At 39.3% G+C, this 26,553-nt stretch overlaps 1 protein-coding gene across 1 annotated transcript in view; it reads left to right on the top strand.

The window, feature by feature from the left end:
• klhdc8b (kelch domain containing 8B) overlaps positions 1-26,553 on the top strand; it is a 65,201-nt gene that overhangs the window by 21,733 nt on the left and 16,915 nt on the right. The window contains exons 4-5 of the mRNA XM_058084711.2: positions 23,887-24,051; positions 25,496-25,720. Of these exons, the coding sequence (XP_057940694.1) occupies positions 23,887-24,051; positions 25,496-25,720 (390 nt within the window). The remainder of the gene's footprint in view (positions 1-23,886; positions 24,052-25,495; positions 25,721-26,553) is intronic.

Below are 26,553 nucleotides of genomic sequence, written 5' to 3'. Positions count from 1 at the left end.
TTTTTTTTGGTTTTATTTTGTTGAAATAGAGTTTCCTGGCGAAATCAAAAAGCCTTGATGCAATAAACAAATGTTATGTGATTCTTTTTATGCATTAAAATTTAAAACGGGTCGGTACCGACCCTAACACAAGAGGAGGGTTAATTAATAGGGCACCCCATGGCGTGTACTTTCACATAACTATGTATTTGTATTTAGTATTTTGGTTTATTTTGGTTTTATTTTGGTTTCAGTTACTTGTGCAGACCTGCATTGACATTAGGCACATTTGATGCAGCACAAGGGCGGCATCAAGCATTCTGCATATATGGCCGTGATAAAATATCACTCCCTTCTCAATATGTTGCTGTATGCACCTTGAGTCTTGCTTCATAACTCGTTTCATCTTCCACCTGCGCTCCAGTGACATCCTTTAGCCGCGCTTCCTGTTTAGTTTTTAAAATAAAGCAGTTCATCAACTGCTCGTGTCAAGAGAAGCGTCGGGGGTCATTCGAGCCAGTGACGGAGCGGAGAACACCTCAAATGAGCAAACACTGTCACCTCTACCGCTACATCTTTGCCTCCAGGCTGTTGGGGGTGAATCACAACATCCCTCGCTGTGGCGTGCCCAAGGCTGCAAGCCCCTCCAAAAAAAGAAAACCATGTGTGACTCAAAATGTAATTTAGAGCTAATTTCCATGAAATTGCAGGATGACGTCCACTAACACACGCTGAATTATTGTTCAATATGTTCATAATTAAACAACCTTGTTATTCAATCTCTGTATCAAACACAAGAGAGGAACATCACCAAGGCTGCCTGCTGTGAGGAGTTTGGCAGGATGGGATGTTATCTGTGGAAATCTGTTTTACACTAGGAGAGAAGCATTGAAACAAAACATTGTGTAACATCCCGTGTATTTGGGCGCTTATTTATTATGTATGCTGTCTTTATATTTTATTCGCTGCACATTAGCTGTGCAGGAGAATACGATAAATTACATCCAAGGTTTTATATCCAAACCATAAACTCTACTGTTGAAGGGATGGAAATTGGCACATTCATTCATCCATTTTCTACTGCTTTTCCTCACAAGGGTCGCTGTCTTCGGGCAAGAGGCGGGGTACACCCTGGACTGGTCGCCAGCCAATCACAGGGCACATATAGACAAACAACCATTCACACTCACATTCATACCTATGGACAATTTGGAGTCGCCAATTAACCTAGCATGTTTTTGGAATGTGGGAGGAAACCGGAGTACCCGGAGAAAACCCACGCATGCACGGGGAGAACATGCAAACTCCACACAGAAATGGCCAAGGTTGGAATTGAACCCTGGTCTCCTAGCTGTGAGGTCTGCGCGCTAACCACTCGTCCACCGGTACAAGGTACAAGTCAATATTAAAAAGGAAAATTCTATAATACTTGGTAGTATTTTTTAAGTAAAAAAAAAAAACGTAATTTTTTAAGTAAAAAAAACAACAACATAATTTTCTGGGGTTAAATACTGAATTCTGGAATTCTGGATGGCCGAGGGTGGTATTGAAACCTGGTTTCCTAGCTGTGAGGTCTACGTGCTAACCACTCGAACACCGTGCCGCCCCACAAAGGTACAATTCAATATTAAAAAGGAAAATTCTATAATACTTGGTAGTATTTTTTAAGTAAAAAAAAAACAACGTAATTTTTTAAGTAAAAAAAAAAACAGCGTAATTTTCTTGGGTTAAATACCAAATTCTGGAATTCTGGATGACCGAGGGTGGTATTGAACACTGGTCTCCTAGCTGTGAGGTCTGCACGCTAACCACTCGACCGCCATAAATTGGCACATTTACTGTGCAATTGGGAATTTATTGCATCTATCAGAAGCATCATTATCAGAAGGGAAAAGAAGCTGCCAGGAAGCCAAGTTTCTACTTGCACTTGAACCCAACATTGTTCACCCTTTACGGCCACCATACTTGAACTTCTTCACCATTTCCACCATCTCATATTTCCTTGCATTAAATCTTGCTTTGCACCTCCTTTCATCTCTGCTTGGGTATAATTTAATCTGTGTTTTCCCTCCGGTGGTGAAATCTTTTTATCCCCCCCAGGGGAATGATGGTAATGTCAGCATGACCCATTGCAGGAAGTCACTCTGTACAAGCTTTGGTAGTGGATCATTTTTAAATGCATTCTTTTTTTTAACATGATGGAATAGACGAGAAGAGTTATCAGGTCATGTCCTCTATTGATGGGGTTCATCGTTCCAATGGTATCTGCTTGCTAGCCAGCTAACTATACTGATGAATTGTAAGACAAATACAGCATCAGTATGCATAAAGGGTACATTTACATTAAGGATGAGCCGGATGCTCGTTATAAACAAGTACACGTTACAGATAATGCATTTAGGATGATTAGTTACGGGTGCAGAGTTTGGCACAGAAATAAAAGAGGCAAAGTACGCACCCCTGTGGCAACCTAGTGGAAGATCAGTCTTTCCGTATGTCGTGGAAAATTCCTGTAAGAAATAAACTGCTCAACGACAGAGTGAGGTGTGCATAAAAATAGCTGTTATAGCCTAACTTTGAGGTGCTGATTTCATATTCTTGTGTGCTGATACGTACCTTCCAGGTACTTATAAACAACAAAGACCCAAAACTACAGTAAATGTATGCTGTCATCAAAAAGTGCATATGAATTTTAGAATTTTGTGGTATTGGTGGAGTACTTTTGCTAGTTTTAATGCTAAACTTACATAAATGTACAGTATGCACGATGCTCATCCGTTCAACAGATTATTTCTGTATTGTTTTTATATTGTTATTTCTCTGTTATCTGATGGGGACAACAGATGGAAACTAGCAATTGCGCCAAGTACCAATATCCATCATCCCTCACTTACAAACTTAACACAATTTAACACAATCACAACAAAGACACATCAATAAGGCAAATTTGTCTGGGGATTTCACAGACAAATTTAGACAAATCTTACCTTCATTATTTTGACTGTAAAATTGGAGATCAGGAAAATCCTGGTCCCCACACATCTGTCCTAAATGCATGATTTAACGAAAGAACCAGCCTTTTTTATTCCCACTCCCATTTCTTCAATGTCACTTTCTCATTCCCACAACAAGCAGACAAAAAAAAAAACACTGTCAGTGACAGATGCACAATCGTGCCCGCTGTGCTGTTAAAAAAATTGTGTATTTTATGAAACAAATTTAAGATTGCAAGGTGTATACTGCCACGTATTGAATCTGACAAGTCATTATCTTCTGAAGACAATGTTTCTGTTTATTCAAGAGTGGCAACGAACCCCACTGGATCACACAAAAAGACCTGAATGATCTTGCCTGTGATTTGCATTCATCTAAACAACAGTCAGAGCTCCTGGCATCCCGGCATTAAGTGGTGGAACCTGGCTAAGGCTGATGTAAGGATCACCAGTTTCAGGACACGGAACAAAGAGTTTGCTTCATTACTCAACATGGAGAACAGGTTGTGCACTACTGCACAAATGTCTCTGGCTTCTTGACCTTAATTGGTTTCTCACACAATCCCTCAGACTGGCGTCTTTTCATAGACTCTTCTAAGCGGAGTCTCAAGGCTGTGCTTCTGCATAATGGGAATAAACACCCCGGCATTCCCATTGTCCACTCAGTCTATCTGAAGGAGCTCTTTTAGAATCTGTTAACTATGACCAGTACCAGTAGACTTTCTTTGGTGACTCCAAGATTATTGGTGTCATTATGGGTAGAAGGACTGTGGATGTAGGAGTACTTTCTCGCCTGGTGAACACCTCTTCATATCAAGCATTTTTCGTATCAAAAATTTTGTGAAGGCCATGGACAACAATGGAGCTGCCTTCCAACACTTATGCACTCTGTTTTCAGCTCTGAGTTCTGCTAAACTCAAAGAGGGCATCTTGGTTGAATCTCAGATCCGAAAGGTCATGAAGGATATGAATATGTGGAGCTTCTCACCTCAAAGGAACTGAGATCATGCGGAGCCTTTAAGTCAGTCTGTGATGGCTTCCTTGGTAACACACGGGTACCAGAGTGTATTGAGGAGTTGTTGCAATCTTTTGGGATGCCGAATGTCACTTTCTCCATTCCCACAACAAGCAGACAAAAAAAACACTGTCAGTGACTGATGCACAATCGTGCCAGCTGTCCTGTTAAAAACACTGTATTTTATTAAACAAATTAAGAAGGTGTATACTGCCATGTATTGATTGAGCAATAAATTGCTTACTCCAATTTTTTTTATTCCCACTCCCATTTCTTCAATGTCACTTTCTCATTCCCACAACAAGCAGACAAAAAAAACACTGTCAGTGACTGATGCACAATCGTGCCCGCTGACCTGTTAAAAACATTGTGTATTTTATTAAACAAATTCAAGATTGCAAGGTGTATACTGCCACGTATTAAGAGGGGAGTAATAATTTTATGCCAGTCATAAATGCAGAATGGGACAGTCAATGCAGGTTTGCACAGCACTGTTTTCAGCTCCCGTTAATGCAATAAATTGCTTAGTCCAATTTTTTTAGTCCCACTCCCATTTCTTTAATGTCACTTTTTCATTTCCACAACAAGCAGACAAAAAAAACACTGTCAGTGACTGATGCACAATCGTGCCCGCTGTCTGGTTAAAAACACTGTGTATTTTATAAAACAAATTTAGGATTGCAAGGTGTATACTGCCACATATTGTCATAAATGCAGGTCTGCACAGCGCTGTTTTCAGCACCCATTTTTTTATCCAATTTTTTTAGTCCCACTCCCATTTCTTCAATGTTACTTTCTCATTCCCACAACAAGCAGACCAAAAAAACACTGTCAGTGACTGATGCACAATCGTGCCCGCTGACCTGTTAAAAACATTGTGTATTTTATTAAACAAATTCAAGATTGCAAGGTGTATACTGCCACGTATTGAGAGGGGAGTAATATTTTATGCCAGTCATAAATGCAGAATGGGCCAGTCAATGCAGGTTTGCACAGCACTGTTTTCAGCTCCCGTTAATGCAATAAATTGCTTAGTCCGATTTTTTTAGTCCCACTCCCATTTCTTCAATGTCACTTTTTCATTCCCACAACAAACAGACAAAAAAAAAAACACTGTCAGTGACTGATGCACAATCGTGCCCGCTGTCTGGTTAAAAACACTGTGTATTTTATAAAACAAATTTAGGATTGCAAGGTGTATACTGCCACATATTGAGAGGGGAGTAATATTTTTATACTAGTCATAAATGCAGGTCTGCACAGCGCTGTTTTCAGCACCCGTTTTTTTAAATTCAATTTTTTTAGTCCCACTCCCATTTCTTCAATGTCACTTTCTCATTCCCACAACAAGCAGACAAAAAAAAAACACTGTCAGTGACTGATGCACAATCGTGCTAGCTGTCCTGTTAAAAACACTGTATTTTATTAAACAAATTTAAGAAGGTGTATACTGCCATGTATTGATTGAGCAGTAAATTGCTTACTCCAATTTTTTTTTTGGTCCTACTCCCATTTATTCTTTTGCATTTTGAAACTCTACTTAGAACCTCGTTAAGATCCAACAGTGCAAAAAGTAAATTCTTGCAATTTTTCAACTGCTCTTAAAATTTTGATCAGAACTGTATAATACATTTCGGAAATGTCACAAATAAACATCCTCTCTCCAGTTATTTATCATTCCACAGCTGTCACACAGACACCGTCCCACCTCTGTTATGACTCCCATGCTACCTCAGTGGCATTTATACAAGAGAAAGCAGGTGAAAAAAAGTGGGATAAGTGCCAGCTTTTACAGGAATTGTCAAAGGCGCTTATGACAACAGCCGTTGTAGAAGTTTGGCAGCAGTTTGAAAATCCACTTCACCTGAGCACCATGTTCTTCAAAGAGTTTCATTTCTTACAAAGAACTCCCGCTTGAATGGGATTTGTGCTTCTTTGACTGAGTGGATGTACGCAAGGCCGGTTTTGTTTATTCAAAGATTTTTGAGAAGTTTGTAGAACTTATCATTCTGCTTCCGAGTAAAGATGGCAATGCTTTTTTTCTAGATGTGTAATTATGCGTGGCATCATGTCTTATTCATTTGCACTATGCATGTACCACAGCTGCACTTATTTATAGCAGTGGTTGTAGCATAGAGATGATGTCTTAGCTATCTTTCAAGAAATTTTTGCAGAGCAGCGTGATTCATAAAAACACACAAATGCACATTACAGGGCTGTTTAATGGACTCATGTGGTCTAACAGTGAATCAAATATAATATATCCTCATTGATATGAGTCAAGACTGGGGGTGCTCCAGCCGATATCAGTGAAAAAGGACGATATCGATATCGGACGATACTTCCTTTAACCCTTAGATGCACGAGTGACTGGACGCTACATTCTTCCATAAGTGGGTCAAAAATGAGCCATACTAGAATCAATGCATTTTTATGCCAATTTTGCCATTTTGGTTCGAAATAATCACTTGTATGATATTTAGCATTATATTTAGGACCACACAAGAATGATTTCATGTTAGAAACATCTTCATTTTTCACTTTTTTCCATCTTTGAAAAAGAAAATGACCCCGTACAACAATAGAAAATGTGAGGATCCATTGTGTGTTGCATAAAGGTAAGTTAAAATGTGAACGGCATGATATCAAAAACATGTTTTTTGAGGAATACCTGGAATATGAAATGATAATTTTTCATTAGAAAGATATTTCAAGTAAACAACCTGACCGGGTCATTTTTGACCCACTTATGGAAGGTTGGGGTAGTAACACAAAAACAAAAAATTCTTAAAATGTATAAAAGATAAGTTAAGAATGTGAACGGCGTGATATCAAAAACATGTTTTTTGAGGAATACCTGGAATATGAAATGATAACAATTTTTCATTACAAAGATATTTCAAGAAAACAACCTGACCGGGTCATTTTTGACCCACTTATGGAAGATTGGGGTAGTAACACAAAAACAAAAATTTCTTAAAATGTATAAAAGGTAAGTTAAAAATGTGACCGGCATGATGTCAAAAACATGTTTTTTGAGGAATACCTGGAATATGAAATGATCAATTTTTTTTCATTACGAGGATATTTCAAGAAAACAACCTTACTGGGTCATTTTGACCCACTTATGGAAGGTTGGGGTAGTAACACAAAAACAAAAAAATCTTAAAATGTATAAAAGATAAGTTAAAAATGTGAACGGCATGATATCAAAAACATGTTTTTTTGAGAAATACCTGGGATATGAAATTATAAAATTCTTTCAATTTTTTCATTTTCATTTTTTCAAAACAACCTGACCGGGTCATTTTTGACCCACTTGTGCATTTAAGGGTTAAAATGGTGATCCCCTCCCGCGATCAGCATTCAGATTAAGCATGTCTGCCGTGTGTGGGACTTCCTGTGTTCGTGAGAGTGATAAAAGTTTTGCACACTACAAAAAGTTTGTAAAAACAGCTCTCAAACGGAAAAAACATATAAAGACCATATAGATTTTGTACGTGTGTGTTTTGGGCTTCACCCTTAGAATGAATAATGGAAGAGGCCCGGTGGAATGATTAAATGCTCTCTCTTCCCACCACTTTCTCATGATGCAGCAAGGCCAAGCGGTGCATGCCGGTGAAAACACTAGATACTGCACATTGGGTTATCTTCTTATACTGGTTTTTGACTGATATTTTATGTATAATCCATGAAGTGCTCAGGTTATATTAGCACAATTCCTTCCACAGCTTCTGAACAATAGATGCACCCTGGTGTTATGTTAGCAGCATATTGAAAATCTCATAGATGCACAGTCAGGATCTTATTAAATGGTGGTTTATATGCTAAGCTGTCTTTGACTGTTTGTCCCAATGGAGACTTTGTTGCAATCATATTATGTATCTATGGGTCATAATTTTAAACCATATGTTTTCACAAAGCTTACATTGTAATCATCCCATTTGACATTTTTTTTTTAAATGTGAGTCCACCCACATTTCAGTAAGCATTTTTACAACAATCTCCATATAGTAAAGCAACATGGGATGCAATTAAATGCATTAATTAAATGCAGAAGTCAAAGAGTCTTTAAATATGAATGAATTGCTCTGAAAAACACAAGCTATATAGGAGGAGAGGGGAAGGGCTGCATGTATTAAATATCATGAATGTGTGTGGTATTCCTTCATTCTCCCGTCACAAATTGTTGGCTTTGGCTTGTTCGTACGGGCTCCAGAAACTGACATTTAGCATTTGGGAAGCTGTTGTAATGAGCTAAAAGCTTATGGTACTTTTTGTGGCTGGAAAGCTGCAACTCTCTTTAGTGAGTCAATAAAAGCTGCTTCCATTTGCAACCAAGTTATTACCATATACTTGTTTTTTGGTTTGTTTTTGTCATTTTTGTTGGCTTTCCTGCCAGTAACCTTAAAAATACTTGAGTGATGAAGTGTTCCCAGACAAAACACATCACATTCACCCTAAATTGTTAAGAATTTATGAAAATGTGATAATACAGGTAAAATGTACAGCATACATGCACCACTCTTTCAAAAAAGCCCACAATTTTTACATGTTTATGTCTGTATGCGGCTGCACGGCAGTCGAGTGGTTAGCACGCAGACCTCACAGCTAGGAGACCCGAGTTCAATCCCACCCTCGGCCATCTCTGTACTCAATTCAATTTTTTCAGTCAGTGACTGATGCACGATCGTTCCCGCTTGTCTTGAATAAAAATATGCACCGTGTACGTTATGAAACGAAACATTGCAAGGTACATACGGCAAAGTATTGAGAGGGGTGTCATATTTTAGACATATTTGCTTGATGCCGGGGGCTGCACGGTGGAGACCCTCGTTCAATTCCACCCTCAGCCATCTCTGTGTGGAGTTTTGCATGTTCTCCCCGTGCATGCGTGGGTTTTCTCCGGGTACACCGGTTTCCTCCCATATTCCAAAAACATGCTAGGTTAATTGGTGACTCCAATGGCGGAGACCAGGGTTCAATTCCACCCTCGGCCAGCTCTGTGTGGAGTTTGCATGTTCTCCCCATGCATGCGTGGGTTTTCTCCGGGTACTCCAGTTTTCCTCCCACATTCCAAAAACATGCTAGGTTAATTGGCGACTCCAAATTGTCCATAGGTATGAATGTGAGTGTGAATGGTTGTTTGTCTATATGTGCCTTGTGATTGGCTGGCCACCAGTCCAGGGTGTACCCCGCCTCTCGCCCGAAGACAGCTGGGATAGGCCACAATGAGGATAAGCAGTAGAAAATGAATGAATGATTGACATGACTGATATATATATGATTGACATTTCACATTGTGATTGGTGGTCATTGAATGCACCATATATAAATTTATCAGCCTCACAGCTGTCATATCGATGACAGGACACAGCAATATTAAAATATTGCTCTTAGCCTTCATAACAATACCTACAAAGTAATCTCTTACCACAGTTTGTCACTCCACAAATTGTATTGGAAGGTATGAATACATACAAAGATGTCTGGTGGGATACATATTGGTCACCTACGATGATGCATTTCTAGTTTAGGCACCCTTCACAATTGATCACAATGTCATATAAATCTGATCATTGCCATGTCTTTCTGATGCTTTTATCCCCATCAACCTTTCTGTTGCCTTCATGGATGTCATATTTGATCTCACGGCTCACTGCTTTACCTTTTGGCTGCTCAGTTTTTTTTATATATAGTTATTGAACCCACAATGGTCCTCTGCTTGACTGCTTAAAAAACCCCAAGACACATTTAAAGTAGGTGAAAGTGTGCTGTCTCTCCGCTAACCGCCTCCCACTTGTTTGATCAAGCTCGGTTGTACCATCACCTTGTAGCATTACGCATTACGCATTTCTAATTCCGTTAAAAACAATCTCACCTCATTTGAGATTAGCTTATGAAGATAAACGGCTTCGATGGCTGCCTGGCGAGAGGATGTCTGCTCCCACAAAGTGCACACACGCTCAATGCCGGGGGAGGCGAATTAAACACATGCACGCACAGCAAAGCAGGAAAGGACATACAGTACACACAGAAAACACGCAATTTAATACATGGAAAAACTACAATGTTGACTGCTGGATGCATGCTGAGGAGAAAGGTCATATTCAGCAATTGGCATGTACATTAAATGTACATCCAGAGTTCAGCATCATAGATTTTGGTAATGGTAATGGTTTTATTTCATTTGAACATGCATCAGATTACAATTGAATGCATCACATAATCAGTTCACAGTTCCACATGTCCAAAAGGAGTAGGAAGAAGCAAAGCTTATTAAATCCTACCCCTTCATTTGGTACTTTTACAATCAGTAACTATTTGTTCACTTCCTGCTTTCCTAAGACAGTTGAGTTTTTTTTGTTTTGTTTTTTTTATTTTTTTTAATAATGTACCTCGTAAGTTTTAAAAAAAAATTTAAATGTTAATTTTTTTATTACATTTGTTTCACATTAAATATGTTTAAACATTTTTAAAGTTTTTTTTATTTTATTTTATTTTTATATATTATTATTTATTATAATTCATTCATTTATCTTCTACCTCTTTTTTGTTATATTTATTATATTATTATTTTATTTTAATAATATTATTTATTATTTTAATTATATATTTAATATATTTAATTTTATTTTTGTCACGTACCAATTTTAGATTTGGAATAGGAATGTTTTTATATTAAATCTGTAAAACCAGTGACAAGACTTTGAAAATATTGTATTGACCCAAATATTGTGTCAGGCGCCTATTTTAATTGGAAAACACAGCAGAGATAGTGGACAAGCACAATAAAAGTTGGCAATTATATGGTTTATGGTGTGTATGTGGAGACGGCAACAAGCACCACTGTCTGTATGAATCTCTTCTTCCTTTCCCTCCTACTCATCCTTCCATCTTATCTGAGCTTTATTACAAAGTCCTATTCCGCTCTTGTTTTATGTGCATTAATGAGCCATCCCTGTTTGCAGGGGCACAGCTAGAAAGACAGCGTGGCATCTGGAAACATGTTCCCTCAAGACTATTGCTATTCATATACCAAAATATGGTAGTCACTACCGCAGCAGGGAAGTCAGCAGAGCGTGCAAAATATAAAACCATATCTCATACTCCAAGGGAAAGTTACAATCTAATGACTGTATTTTGGCCGGAGGAAGGCACTTCTTTGCTGTAGTAATTACTCTATCACCTGTTAACCATGCATGCATAACTCAATGGAGACCTCAGAGTGTCATTGCATGTGTAATTCACAGATTTGCATTCATTATAAATGGGAGTGCTATAATAAGGAGGTAATGTAGGGCAGCATATAGATGGAATCCCGCTTCCACATCTTTACCTTGTCTTCTTGGCACACCAGCACATCGAGTAAAGGAAGACATCCACAGATCCTTTTAGAACAGCTGTGAGGGTTAACATGAGGATTATTCAACCAATCAACTGAGCGCCTTTCATTGCCTTTAAATGCGCACCAGTTAGCACGTACACATGTAATCTCTTCCTAACAGTCCAACACTGTGCTGGGTGCACTTCACCTGCGCCAAAAAGAGACCAAGTTGGAGCTAGAGAACTCTCAGCGCCAAAGGTGCGCTGTTTTGTTACAAAATTGTCACTGAGCCAAGCTGAGAATGTGGACACCTCCCATGGTGCGCCGACACGCCGAACTCGGCGCAGTCCAGTCTACCAAATTGGCTGCGCACAGTGGTGCGCTGGACTAAATTACCAATGCATCACAGCCAGTGTGTGTACATTGTATTGTGATAACTCCGCCCACTACATTATGCAAATGATCCGCCCAGCAAGTATTTGGAGTCAGTCAACAACTCCAACATGGCACCACTGTGTAACCATGACAATGGAAAATAAATGCTCTGAGGCCATGTCCGTATGAATGCGGATATTTTTGCACATCTGGTTCCAAAAACATTTCTATCCACACGCCACCATTTGGAACCAATTTCTATCCACACCAAAACACATACACAGGCTGTCATGCGCAGTCCTGGATCGTTAAGGCAATTTTAACCAATCAGAGTCTGTCGACGGATCAAAACAACAAAACAGAAAATGGGTGAAACATTCATTCATCACTTTCTACCACTTATCCTCACAAGGGTCGCAGGGGTGCTGGAGTCTATCCCAGCTGTCTTCGGGTACACCCTGGACTGGTGGCCAGCCAATCACAGGGCACATATAGACAAACAACCATTCACACTCACATTCATACCTATGGACAATTTGGAGTCGCCAATTAACCTAGCATGTTTTTGGAACGTGAGAAGAAACCGGAGAAGACCCACGCATGCTTAGGGAGAACATACACACTCCACACAGAGATGGCCGAGGGTGGAATTTAACTCGGGTCTTCTAGCTTTGTGGCCTGTGTGCAAACCACTTGACAACCGTGCAGCCATGGGTGAAACATGTTCATTATTTAAGTAATGGTAATTTAATTTGAACATGCATCAGATTACAATTGAATGCATCACATAATCAGTTCACAGTTCCACATGTCCAAAAGGAGTAGGAAGAAGCAAAGCTTATTAAATCCTACCCCTCCATTTGGTACTTTTACAATCAGTAACTGTTACATTTGTTCACTTCCTGCTTTCCTAATATAGTTTAAGGTTTTTTTTTCGTTTTGTTTTTTTTGTTTTTTTAATAATGTACCTCATAAGTTTATTTTTTTAATGTTAAAAAAAATATATATTTTTTTTATAATTTTTTTTAATAACATTTTTTTTTAAATTTTTTTATTTGTTCACTTCCTGCTTTCCTAATATAGTTAAAGTTTTTTTATTTTTATTTATTTTTTATTTTTATTTATTTATTTTTGTCACGTACCAAAGTACAAGGTGATATGACCATCCAATGACATAATGGGTACCATAGTAAGTGTCAATATAGTGATATATTTTGCACATCATGCTAAAGTGTAGCAGATGTTATCACTACAATGCTGTGAAGTCTAGTTCATCAAAAACCTCCACATGCATGTGGATGAGAAGCCAAAACTCATGGAAAAATATGCTGTATTTGTGTGAACCAGGCCTGAGAACCTACTCTAAACCAGCCACAATAAAAAAAATGGAGGTCATTTGTAGTGATGTGGCTCAGGTGTGCCACCTTGACAACAGTCCTGGTTACTTTCACTTTAAAAAGGATTTATATGGATAGTGCTGGTGGTGTGCTTGATGGCAGCTGAGCTCTGCGACGGCTTGATTCATTATTGATTGCTTCCTATTCTTGGAGCGACTGCTGCAACAATGTTTGAACTAAACGTGCACCCGGTGCTAAGGTGTAGGTATGGCATCTGTCAGAAGGAACCTGACTGAAGAACGGATGGAGGGAGACGTTAACTCTAATTGGACTCTGATATGAGCTTGCACACTTTTATGACTCTTTGTCGTTTTTTGCTCTTTTTACCCATGGTGGTTATTTTCGGTGAGGCGGTTTGTGGCATTTCCCTTTTATTGCCACTAGTGGTTCAGATTTTGTGACATCCTTATTTTATACACATAACAAAAGAATCTAGATGCGTTTTGAACTATTTACTCTGAGCGATCAATGCCAGCAGCTAGTATGTGTAAAAATCAGATTTATGCCCTTGGCCACAAAAAGAAGACTTTTGTGGAAAAAAAAATATACAAACTCCTTCTCAAGGTGTCCCACTACCTCGGGCAGCTTGTGACACGTGTTGTCTATGTGATGTTTACGTGCATATGAATTATTATTTATTTTGGAAGATACGTATATATTTTTCAATTTCCAGACAGGCAAGTTTTCCAACTAGGGTCCTTCCAACTCAACTGCTCATCATCCCAACTCCACACGTAGACAAAGGAAAGAGTAATACCTTCCAACAAGCTCCTCTCGCTTGAATGATACATGCTTGTATTTACCATGCTGCAAATCATTTGATATTAGGCCCTTTCATCTCTTACCTAACAAACAGGCATAGGCAAGTGTGTTCATAAACATTCCAAATGAAGTACTTAGTTGTGACAATGAATCCTATCTTGGCTGTAATAAGCCGGATGGTTAGAGAAGATGTTGAATTATGGAAACTCGGGATGGGAGCTTGCTGTCACTCATTCAGTGAGACAGACAACGACAGTTCCTCCTGCACTAAAAGTGATACACGGTTTCTGCATGAGCCTGAATCCGATCTGTGGCCGATCGATGGGAGCACCCCAATTATAATGTCGACTACAGTAAAGTCTCGTTATATCGATATCGGTTATAACGAATTACTGCTTATTACGATACTATTTTCTTTTCCCGGCAAATTTCTAGTCTTTTATGATATAATTAGTTCCGTTAGTACGATACCCGGTTATTATGATAATCCGGTTACTACGATGCCCTTTTCATCTCCCGCCAGCCAATTTGGTCTGCTTATATCGATACAAAAGCAGCTTAAATCAATCTTTGCTTAAGGATTTCAATACCAAAAAAGAACACGACGAACGGCTGCTTCCAGTCAACTTTATTTTTCACACTTCCACCACCAGAGCACAGCACACACACCGATTCCCGCACTTAGCTGGCCAAACACATGCCTGCAACAGAAGAACCAACTGACATAGCATACACACCTATTCCAACGAAGACACAAGCGTCGATATAACGACACATATAGCGACACAATATCGATATAACAAGACTTTACTGTATATTGGGTAATATGGTAATTCCATGGTTTTATTTCATTTGAACATGCATCAGATTACAATTGAATGCATCCCATAATCAGTTCACAGTTCCACATGTTCAAAAGGAGTCGGAAGAAGCAAAGCTTATTAAATCCTACCCCTCCTTCTGGTACTTTTACAATCAGTAACCGTTACATTTGTTCACTTCCTGCTTTCCTAATATAGTTTAAGTTTTTTTTGTTCTGTTTTTTTAATAATGTAACTCGTAAGTTTTAATTTTTTCAAAATGTTTAAAAACAATTTTTTTAATAATTAAATTTTTTTAACATTAAAATTTGTGTTTTTTTTTTTACATTTTTTTAAACATTTTTTTGTATGAGATGATATGACCATACAATGACATAATGGGCACCACAGTAACTGTCAATATAGTACAGTATACGTATAGTATATATAGTATAATACTAGTGTAAAGGTGAATATAGGTGTGTTATTTCATCTCTGGAGGGCTCTAAAACTGCATTTGGAAAAAACTTGAAAGAAAACTTCATATCTTGAATCAATAAAAGGTGAGCCAATGAATTCATAACATCATGTTGTCTTCATACTAATGCCCCTTTGTCACGGAGTCCATCACCACAATGGAGAATAATATCTTATTTTGGTTACTGTAACATAAATATGTCAATATGAATGAAACAGTAAGAATTAATAGCCTTTTTTGCAAACTTCTGATTTGGGAGTTCTGTGTTGAATCAGCGGAAGAGAAATGAGATGTGCAGCAAGTTGGCTGTCAAACTATTTCTCATTTTAATAAGGCAAAGAGTGTCTGGACCTTGAGTCGTTCTTCTTTCCACCGTTCAGGGGCTCAATTCCGTTTAGCTTAGCTGATACCAGCGGTTATGCTGACCTCACGTTTCGGAGGTTTCAAGGTTAAATCTCTGCAATTTCTCACAAAAATAATCTCATTATGCGAAAGGTTCTGGATTTGGTCAAACACTTGAATATAATAATCTGACTCTCCAAAGCCTCATGTTAACCTCTACTCTGTCAGGTCTTTTCACACGCCCTTTTTTTCCCCAATCCATTTTGTGGTACATTTTTGCCCACAAGGATGTAATTTGCCAGTAATTTTCCTTAAAAAATGTATTGCATGGCTGAATAGCTTTGTGGCACTGCAGCGAGTTTGGAGTACAAGCAGTGTGTCACGCTAATTGCTCTTCATTTGAATAAGATAAAGGTCTTCTCTGATTTATGTAAAGTGGGAACAAAAAAAAAATACTTATAACTCAGAGCCCTCAAATTGAGGTGACATATGATTATTAAAGGTTTAAATGCAATCACGATACATTTTATTACTCGTTTGAACACAGGATGTTGGATTTTGAAGTATTTTTTCCAATAGAAAATACTGTATATGAAAATAATATTCATTCATTGATTCATTTTCTACTGCTTATCCTCACGAGGGTTGCTGGGGGGGGTGCTGGAGCCTATCCCAGCTGTCTTTGGGCGAGAGGCGGCGCCAGCCAATCACAGGGCACATATAGACAAACAACCATTCACACTCACATTCATACCTATGGACAATTTGGAGTCGCCAATTAACCTAGCATGTTTTTGGAATGTGGGAGGAAACCGGAGAACATGGAAACTCCACACAGAGATGGCCGAGGTTGGGATTGAACTCGGGTCTCCTAGCTGTGAGGTCTCCGCGCTAACCACTCGACCACCGTGCAGCCCCGGTCACAAACATCTGCCGTGAAAACACCATGCAATGCCAATGTTGACTCATTGGTGAATACAAAGAGAAATAATCATGGGTATGCTGGAGCCTATCCCAGCTGTCTTCAAGCGAGAGGCGGGGTACACCCTGGACTGGTGGCCAGCCAATCACGGGGCACATATAGACAAACAACCATTCACACTCACATTCATACCTATGGACAATTTGGAGTTGCCAATTAATCTAGCATGTTTTTGGAATGTGGGAGGAAACCGCAGTACCCGGAGAACATGCAAACTCCACACAGAGGGTGGGATTGAACTCGGGTCTCCTAGCTGTGAGGTCTCCACGCTAACCACTTTCCCCACTGTGCAGCCCAAAAATAATATAAAGACCCAAATATAAGACAACTAAGCAATTAAGGGAATTAGAGTAACAGCAACAGGGACAATGAATACAGACGACTTTTCGATATGCGTTGTTGCATCATTGTGTTGAAGTGTTGGATTTCTTTCTCCGTCCAATTCATTGTGGCACTGCCCTGTCATCACATGCAACACATCTCAAACGCAGCTGTCAGGTCTGCACAACAGAACACCTCAGAGGAATTTCACAATGTGTCTATGTGTGAGGACGTGTGAAATGTAAAGCTGTCGCTTCAAGTTCATGTCTTGTACGATGTCACAAGGAGGACAGGCCTCCTGCGCAAACATCACAGCTGTAGTCTCTGCATATCATCATCATCATCACATTTGTCACACCGGTTATTGTCAGCCAATTGGACCGCGCTTTGATTACACAGGGCTCAGTCACATTGCATATGCTAGCAATCAGTGAAACAGCAGCTTTATTGAGCGGCGGAATAATAATATCAGCATCAATTTTGTCTCTCTTCTGTTCAAAATTAGTCAGGTGTCAAATTGGCATTGACGTGAAAATTAATTTAACATTACTCATATGACTTGCATAATTAAAAACCTTTAAATAGGATTATTGGTACCATTGAGAAGGAGGAAACGACAAATAAAACAAATAGAAAAAAATTGTCAATAGGCCAACATTTTATTATACACTCCTGATTTATGATACGATCAGTCATGCTCAATACTATATATTTTTCATGTTGATAAATTATCTGAGTCCCTATATTCCCAAACCACAGAGCGTGTGAAAGGGTTGCTTGCTGCTTCCTGCTGCCTGCTACCAGAAGTAATAAACGGGAAAAGTTTTTGTCAAGTTCAGGCCCACAGTGACAGGAATGGAAAGGTCAGGTTAAAAACAATGCTCATATTTCTTAGCAGTGGACAAGGAAAATGTTGGTTTATAGGAAGTAAACAAATTGAAAACTACATTAAAAAAGATTATTCGTATGATGCAGGCTTTACACAGATGAAAATAAATGGTCTTAATAAAATAATTTAGAATAATGATAGATGGTACTGAAATATTATCATGAAACCTAACAAATTAACGAAATAACAATATAATTAATCCACATTTATATAATAATTAGGGCTGTCAATCAAGTAAAATATTTAATCGTGATTAATCACATTTTGGCCACAGTTAACTCAGAATTAATCACATTTAATCTCAGATAGAAATACGTTTTTATGTATAATAAGTAGGGGGAATCTCTTTGTGGTAAACGATTGGATATGCAATTACAATCATAATTACATCAAATTTTATGTAAAAGGATATCAATTTTGGACCGATGGGCCATTATTTAAAACAATACAGTCAGCAAGCATTTTTTTATATGTTCCGCAAATACAAAATGTGAGCAAGTGAGACCTCTCACACTGACAAACAGCTCAAAATAAGATTTGTTTGTTTATGATACGGTTGCACGTCAGCGCAGTGGTTCAATTCCACATAGTATGAATGTGAGTGTGAATGGTTGTTTGTCTATATGTGCCTTGTGATTGGCTGGTGACCAGTCCAGGGTGTACCCCGCCTCTCACCTGAAGACAGCTGGGATAGGCTCCAGCACCCCCTGCGACCCTGGTGAGGATAAGCGGTAGAAAAATGAATGAATCAATGTTTATGATACTGGTTTTAAATTCGAATTGTTAGTTTTTCTATCATGGAGTTCCTGATGTGAAGCAAATCCATCAGATATTTGACATTACTGCTAAAAGTCAACGGATAAGTTTTATTATACGACAAAGTGACATTTATGATGTGATTGACACATGCAATCGACCCACACTAACTTTGCGATCGACCAGTAGATCTCGATCGACATAATGGTCACTCCGGGAATACAGAGAGACAGATGATAGATGGAGAGGTTTAATGGCTGAGTGGGTGAACGGGGGTCTTAGTTTCACAACTTTTAACAGTTCTCTTTTGTCTGCACTCTGTCTCTCTCTTGTTGGAATCAACATTCCATCGAGAAATGCTGGATATGACCCTTTATCAACCGAACAAACAACAAATCCACAATCATTCCTGTGCAATCTGCAGACAAATCGTCTTTGGTTGTGTTCATCAACCAGGTGATGATAGAAAGTTGTTATCTCATTGCTGCCTCAGGTGGTCTTTTTATTTGTATCCTCTTTCTTCCATATTCTCTTTTGTTGAGCCACTAAGTCCTCCCCGCCCCACTCTCACTTCTCACGGCATGCAGAGGATTTGAAAGGACTATTGATTGAGTGAAGAGGAAAATAATGGTTGCGTTATACACACTATACACTAATCCGGCAAACAGAGCAACAATAGAAAGATAAAAAAAAAACGCGGGAAGTGATAAATGAGAAGAAACAACACCTTCATAAATCCTGCTGGAGATTAAAGCTGTTAGGTCCACCGCCCCTGACCATCCCACTGAAGCACCGCAGGGAGTCTTTATTGATCATGTATTGACACATTGTCACGGGGATGAGTGCATTGGCCTTTAATTCTCACTGTGGGATTTCACCTTTGATTTGTCTAAAACAGAAAAGAGACTTTCTTACGCAATACCATACAAATGTCTGAAAACAGTCAGTATCTGGCGGGACTACTATCGCCTCAAATATCGTAAACGTCAATGCAGAACATCCCAAACATGATCAGTGGGTGAAATGTCCAAATGGGTTGTCGTCTTAAAATAAACCACGCCCACTTCCGGTTCATTAACTGCCCACTTTGAGTACAGATACTGATACAGATAGCAGCTCATCCTAGTTCCTAGGATAAGGGAATCTTAAAGAACCAAATCATAGAATAAGAACCAGATTGTTTATTCCTGACAACAATACCCTGTATGCCTACAAGTAAGCGGGTCTTATTACAGCGCAGTTGCAAAAAAGCACCCATCTTTTCTTTGCCCGGATGTTTTTATACACTCAATATTGTGTAAGAGGCTGGAGTCCTGGACCAATCAGCTTTCGCCACTGCCCTTGCTTGAACCGCTTCTTTCATGATGTTTCTGCTTTCGTTTGTTCGCAGAGGCATCAAGGCATCTAGAACATTCTGCTTTTTTTTTGTTGCAAAGCAAGCTGTCATATGCGTACCCGATGTTTCCACCTTAACTGTCAGTTGTCACGTTAGTCTTTTTTTGTGTGGGTGCATGTAGAGGATCTTACTTTTGTCTGTATTTGTGAGACTGTGTTTGTTTTAGCTTTTATCTTTAGCTAGCAAAATTCAGCAAATACCTTCGCTACCCGACTAAAGCTAGCATTAACTGTCAAGTTCTCAAGTTCCACTCGATGCTTTGCTGTCTTGATTTAGTCAAGTGGGCAACATGTGACACAAGTATATATAAAGTTAATTTTAAAAGAAGTGTGCGTTTTTTGTCTTTTAGATATGGTTGAGTGAAGATGAAATGGCAAAATAAAAGGAAAGCAAAAGAGGTTGAGTAAAGGACAAATGGAACAGTCAATTAAGCAAATAGTGTCCATCAAAGTGGAGTTATAAATAGCCACAAAGGGGGCGGGGTGGAGGGGGGCGATGGTATAGGACGGAGACAAGAGAGAAGGGATGCTAGTGATGAAAGATGCTGTGGGATCAAAGCCTCTTTTGAGTCTCCTAAACCAAGGCTTTGGAGGAGAAGCAAAAACATGACAAAAAAAAAGAAACGAAAAAGACGCTTCACATTTTTCACTTTGCTGTGACTCACATCGGGCTGCCTCTCGGTGATAACGGATTTGGTCGGCAAGCACCAAGTGCCGTCAAACAGCCGCAGTGTAATAAGTCTGCAGGTTACGCCACGGTTGCTATGGTGACTCCCCGGGTGACAAGCAGAGAACAGAGCCCCACTTTCCTTAATTAGAGGAGATTGCGCATGATTACACCAAGACTGGGCCAAATCATGGGCACAGTGAGTTTCCAGGTATCATTGTGGGCGCACACATGGAGACGTTTTTCAATTTTAAGACAAAATAAAACAAAATGAATATTTTCTTTTAATATGAAACATATGGAAAATTAACTTCCCGCTTCCTTGTGAGCAAATGTTGTGTGCTACAAGTTGTGTGCATGCACGGATGTTGGGACAGTTGGAAAAACAGCAGTGTAGGAGTTTTTTTCTTTCCGAATGGAATCTTTCCGAATGACCTTTCCGAAAACAATGGTATACATAGAAAGGAATATTCCAATCTCTTGTCTACATGCGCCGCTATAATCAACCAGAATAGTCAATGGGGCATACGCAGTAAAACGTAAACACCAACATCACGTGATACCGACTTCCTCGAGTTTTTCTTTCGCTTGTTGGAATAACTCCGTATTGCCAGTTTTTCCTTCGTCCAGTCTTGAAATTAAGTTTGAATCAAAAAAACTTTCTGCAGCAGTCCAGTGCCGATTGCTGGCCTCCATTTTTAAAACTGAAGAACATCTCGAGCTGCGTGTTACGTCATATCTGAGCATGCGCTGAAATAATGGGAAAAGATAAAATTAAATCTTGCTAATATTTTATAATTAAACTGGGGTCATGCTTTTTATAGATATATATTTTCTTTTTTAATAAAACTGAACTTGTGAATGGCGTATAGAAGGGTTTAGATTCTGTTCCACAGATGGCGGTAATGCACACGAAAGCTGCTTGCCAACCGCCAATAAACAACAGAAGAAGAAAAACACCACAAAGAAGAACGCACCCTGACAACTTTCCGTTTGAGCAGGTACAAGATACCTCAATCGGATTGGAGAAAGGAATATTCCACCCCCCGTGAATCCGATTATATATTCATTCGGATTGGCACTTTTCTTTCAGAATGAGGTGTATACTGTAGAAATCCTCCCCCTGAGGACTCTGGGTGGGTTTCGAATAGAGGATAAGGGAACCTTAAAGAACCAAATTATAGAATGAGAACCAGATAGTTTATTCCTGACAATACCTAATACAGACATCCGGGCTTATCTGCAGTCCCTGTATTCCTACAAGTAAGCGGGTCTTATTACAGCACAGCTGTAAAAAAGCACCCTTTCTTTCCCTATACACTCGAGGCTGGAGTCCTGAGGCTGGAGTCCTGGACCTATCAGCTTTCGTCACTGCCCTTGCTTGAACTGCTTTCATGGTCATGCGTGTAAAAGTATCTATGTGTTTGCTTTTATCTTTAGCTAGCAAAATTGAGCAAATACCTTCAATACAAAGGTTACATTCTTTCCGTTTGAGCAAATAAACCGAATGCAATTGGAATATTTGGGTCCATGTATACGTGGCTACTGGTGACTTACCTCCGCTACTCGGAACCTAGTAGTACTGTTTACTCACGTAAACGAGTGACCAAAAAGCAGTTTAACAGCTGCTATTTATGGAAGGCTTATCACACCGTTCCACCTTAAGTGTGTCCCTTTGCAATTACGTTATGCTCTGCTTGTTCTACTCCCCGGTGAGATGAACAACAAAAACCCGCTAAAAGCTTTTCAGGGAAAGCCTCCAGTTCCTTCTCAGCATAAAAGACGTTCTGATGGTGAGATGATTTTGTGTACAGCAATCTTGACTGGGATGCTCACACTCAGTCTGAGTGACAGATTTATTAGTGCTGAATATTCCTCACAGTTTGAGCAACAGTTCTCCGGCTGTGTCATCTGCCTGCGTGACATCTCACTCTCGCTTTGTGACTCACTTTGTCACATTTGGACAGTCACAACTCTTAATGGACCGCTAATCCGGAACTTGGCTAGCTCCTTCCTTCCTTTCCTTCCTTCCTTCTCTCCTTCGATGTTCTGCCCCGCCACTTCTTCAACAGGCTTACTAGTTTTGCTTATGCAGCATTTTAGCTGGCTCCCTACGTTTTAACTTCAGACAGGGACTGACACTGCAGTGCTGGGGTGTATTTCGGAATTTTACTGTCAAACCACCACTACTGGGATTTAAACTGGCATCTTAATAATAATATATACACACACACACACACACACACAGTATAGGGGCTGCACATTTAGGCTAAGTCAGGGGTCGGCAACCTTTCCTATCAAAAGAGCTATTTTACCTCCTCATAAACAATTCATATACAATATCTTATACATTTTCAAAAGTTTATACCTGATGCCTGAAGAAATGTGCAGCGACTTGTGCACATCCAGATCGAATTGCGAGGCTCTCATGATTTTGATTGACTGCCAGATTTAGAGGGAATTTTGGGGTATCAAAGTAGTTCAGAGGAAAAAAAAAGCGGAGTTGATCGATTACTCTTGCTAGTATCGGATCTTGCTAATATAGAAGGTTCATTCATTTTCTACTGCTTATCCTCATGAGGGTCGCTGTCGGTGCTGGAGCCTATCCCAGCTGGGTGCACCCTGGACTGGTGGCCAGCCAATCACAGGGCACATATAGACAAACAACCATTCACACTCACATTCATACCTATGGACAATTTGGAGTCGCCAATTAACCTAGCATGTTTTTGGAATGTGGGAGGAAACCGGAGTCCTCGGAGAAAACCCACGCATGCACGGGGAGAACATGCAAACTCCACACAGAGATGGCCGAGGGTGGGATTGAACTCGGGTCTCCTAGCTGTGAGGTCTGCGCACTAACCACTCGACCGCCATGCAGCCCGATATAGAAGATAAACTCTGTTTACATTTGTTGACAAACATGTTTACCCAACAAGTTCGGGTATTAAATACTTGAGCATTACGAAGGGAGCCACAACAAAAAAGCTGAAGACCCACATACAGCTCTGGAGCCGTGGGTTGCAGACCCCTGGGCTAAGTTATCAGTTATTTTCTGTCACACGCCTCTATCATCTGAATCATGGAATTCCACCTGATTGGACACACCCAAGATGCACTCCCAGCAGTCACCTCTCTGAAAACACACACAAAAAACGGACAGACACACAAACAACTCTAACAATATTGGTTGTTGTTTTCATTTTGTGAGATAATGCGTGTTTATTTTTTTAAATGGTGACCCGCCCTTTATTGTTTCAACTGCACTATTACACATTCGTAATTTTTTTTTGCTGTGAACAAACAGTAACTTTTATAAAGACACCCTGTTCAATTGTGCCAAAGTAAATGTGATGCACTTCAAAGTACATAACCTTCAATATACGTATTTGTGTGTTGTCCCTGCAGATGGCAAGGTTTACGCACTGGGAGGTATGGGAGCAGACATCACGCCACAGGCCATGGTGAGAGTTTATGAGGCAGAAAAGGACCAGTGGCAACCGCTCACCTCCATGCCCACGCCGCGTTATGGAGCCACGCCCTTTGTAAAAGGAAATAAAATCTATATCATGGGTAGGATGTTTTCCCCCTACATATATATATATATATATATATATTTTTTTTTTTTAATATAATGTCTCACTGTGGTGAAAAGCTTTGAGGCTGGCGATGTGATCATCCGTCAGGCAGTTAAAAGCACAACGGAACAGTTCAGTGTTGTATAGTTCAGTGCAGCAAATGCGGCACGGAGGCATTGCTTGTGTCAGCACTCGTGCTTTGAGTGGTCTGCTGCCAACTGAGCAGGGCCTGCTAGATGGAGAGCAGTAACACTTGATGATGTTAACTGATGGTAGTTGAAAAGCTGCGTCAGAAATATTCCAGGTGAGTATAGAGAGATACCGAAGTGGGTGTCACACTACACTCTAAGGTAGTAGGAGGTAGAAATCCTAATCAGTGCTGCAGCATGTTTCCATAACTTATTGTGTGGAAATATGGGGTAATAACTATAAAAGCAATCTTCACTCGCTAAATGTACTGCAAAAAAGGTCAGTAAGGATAATTCATAATGCCGCCTACAGAGAACATACTAACTCCTTATTTTTAAAATCAAATACTTATAATACAAGCAGTTGATGTTTGCTAAATACAAGGATGAAGAGTCTTGAACCAGTCATGATGTGCTATATATATCACTATATTGACACTTACTATGGTACCCATTATGTCATTGGATGCTCATATCACCTTGTACTTCGGTACGTGACAAAAAATAAAAAAATAAATAAAAATTTATAAAATTAATTACATTTTTATTTTATTATATTAGGAAAGCAGGAAGTGAACAAATGTAACAGTTACTGATTGTAACTGGAAGTGGAAGTACCAGATGGAGGGGTAGGATTTAATAAGCTTTGCTTCTTCCTACTCCTTTTGGACATGTGGAACTGTGAACTTATTATGGGATGCATTCAATTGTAATCTGACATGTTCAAATGAAATAAAACCATTACCATAATCTGAAGCTTTTAGTCTGTGACATATTTGACTGTAAACCTTCCCACTCACTCACAGCTTTGTCTCACGTCCTTCCTTCCCACCTTTTATGTCCAATCCAAATGAATGATGGTTCCTAGTGGTGGTGTCACGTCATAGTAAATGCCCAGCAGGCTTTAGGCTAAGATTAATACAAGTAAGGAAATGAAAAATTGCCAAGACACGTTAAAAAAAAAACACTTTGCTGTGTGGAATAAAACATTAAATTTTTCATCTGAATTATTGATGGACATTTGAGTTGAGTGATCATACATTAGATCACTAATTTCCTAAATTAAATGTTCCCCTGTTGTGCAACATTATTGAACCGCACCAACAAACTCCACATGATTGACAGCAGCCTGTGCAGCAGCATGTCGAGTGTCCATCCTACTGGGATTGTTGAATCATTGGATTCAATTATTCATGCAATACATTCCAGCCTTGACTGTAAACTGAATATTCATCCCATCCTTACTCCCAGGCGGTCGTCAAGGAAAGATGCCGGTGACGGCACTTGAGGCGTTCGACCTGGAGATGAAGAGCTGGACACGCTACCCCTGTATCCCGAGCCGGAGGGCTTTTTCATGCTGTGCTACAAATGAGCGGAGCCTCTTTAGCCTGGGGGGGCTCCAGCAGCCGGGGCCGCACAACTTCTACTCCAGACCTCACTTTGTCAGCACCATGGAGGAGTATGATCTGGATCAAGGTAAGGGATCAGCTTTTCAGAAGGGTGTCCCAGTAAAGCACCGTTTATCTGCAGCGGCCATACTGTTCCATTTATGTGTCAACCCACAAGAGCAGTCAAATATTGTTGAGTCATGATGGATAGATTATTTTGTTTCTTTATTCCTTATCATGGGGGTATGGAAGCCTGTTTCCGCCACTGAAAAAAAAATTATCCCAATGGTAAGTCAAAATAATGAGATAAAAAGTCGAAATTATGAGATATAAAGTCAAAATTATGAGATAAAAAGTTGAAATTTTGAGACAAGAAAGTCAAAATTATGAGATAGAAAGTTATAATAATGAGATAAAAAGTCGAAATAATGAGATTTGCCAAGTGACGTAGACGACTGTGAAAAAGACGGCACCTGCGGCACATGCGCAGTTGGTATCTCATAATTTTCGACTTTTTTAATCTCTAAATTTTGACTTTTTATCTTGTAATTTTGACTTTCTATCTTGTAATTTTGACTTTCCATCTCATAATTTTGACTTTTTATCTCGTCATTTTGAATTTCTTATCTTGTAATTTCGATTTACCATTGTGACAATTTTTTTTTCAGTGGCGGGCCAAATTAATCCAATCTATCTAATAGATCTATCTAGTAATTTTGACTTTCTATCTCATAATTTCAAATTTCTTATCTTGTAATTTCGATTTACTATTGTGATAATTTTTTTTTTTCAGTGGCGGGCTAAATTAATCCAATCTTTCTAATAGCTCTATCGAATCTATCTATCTCGTAATGTTGTCTTTCTATCTTGTAATTTTGACTTTCCATCTCATAATTTTGACTTTTTATCTCGTCATTTCGA

Source organism: Doryrhamphus excisus, linkage group LG17, assembly GCF_037039965.1.
Source record: "Doryrhamphus excisus strain RoL-2023G ecotype Guam linkage group LG17, RoL_Dexc_Guam_v1.1, whole genome shotgun sequence".
NCBI classification, from domain to species: Eukaryota; Metazoa; Chordata; class Actinopteri; order Syngnathiformes; family Syngnathidae; genus Doryrhamphus; species Doryrhamphus excisus.
This window is presented reverse-complemented; position numbering and strand designations above follow the sequence as displayed.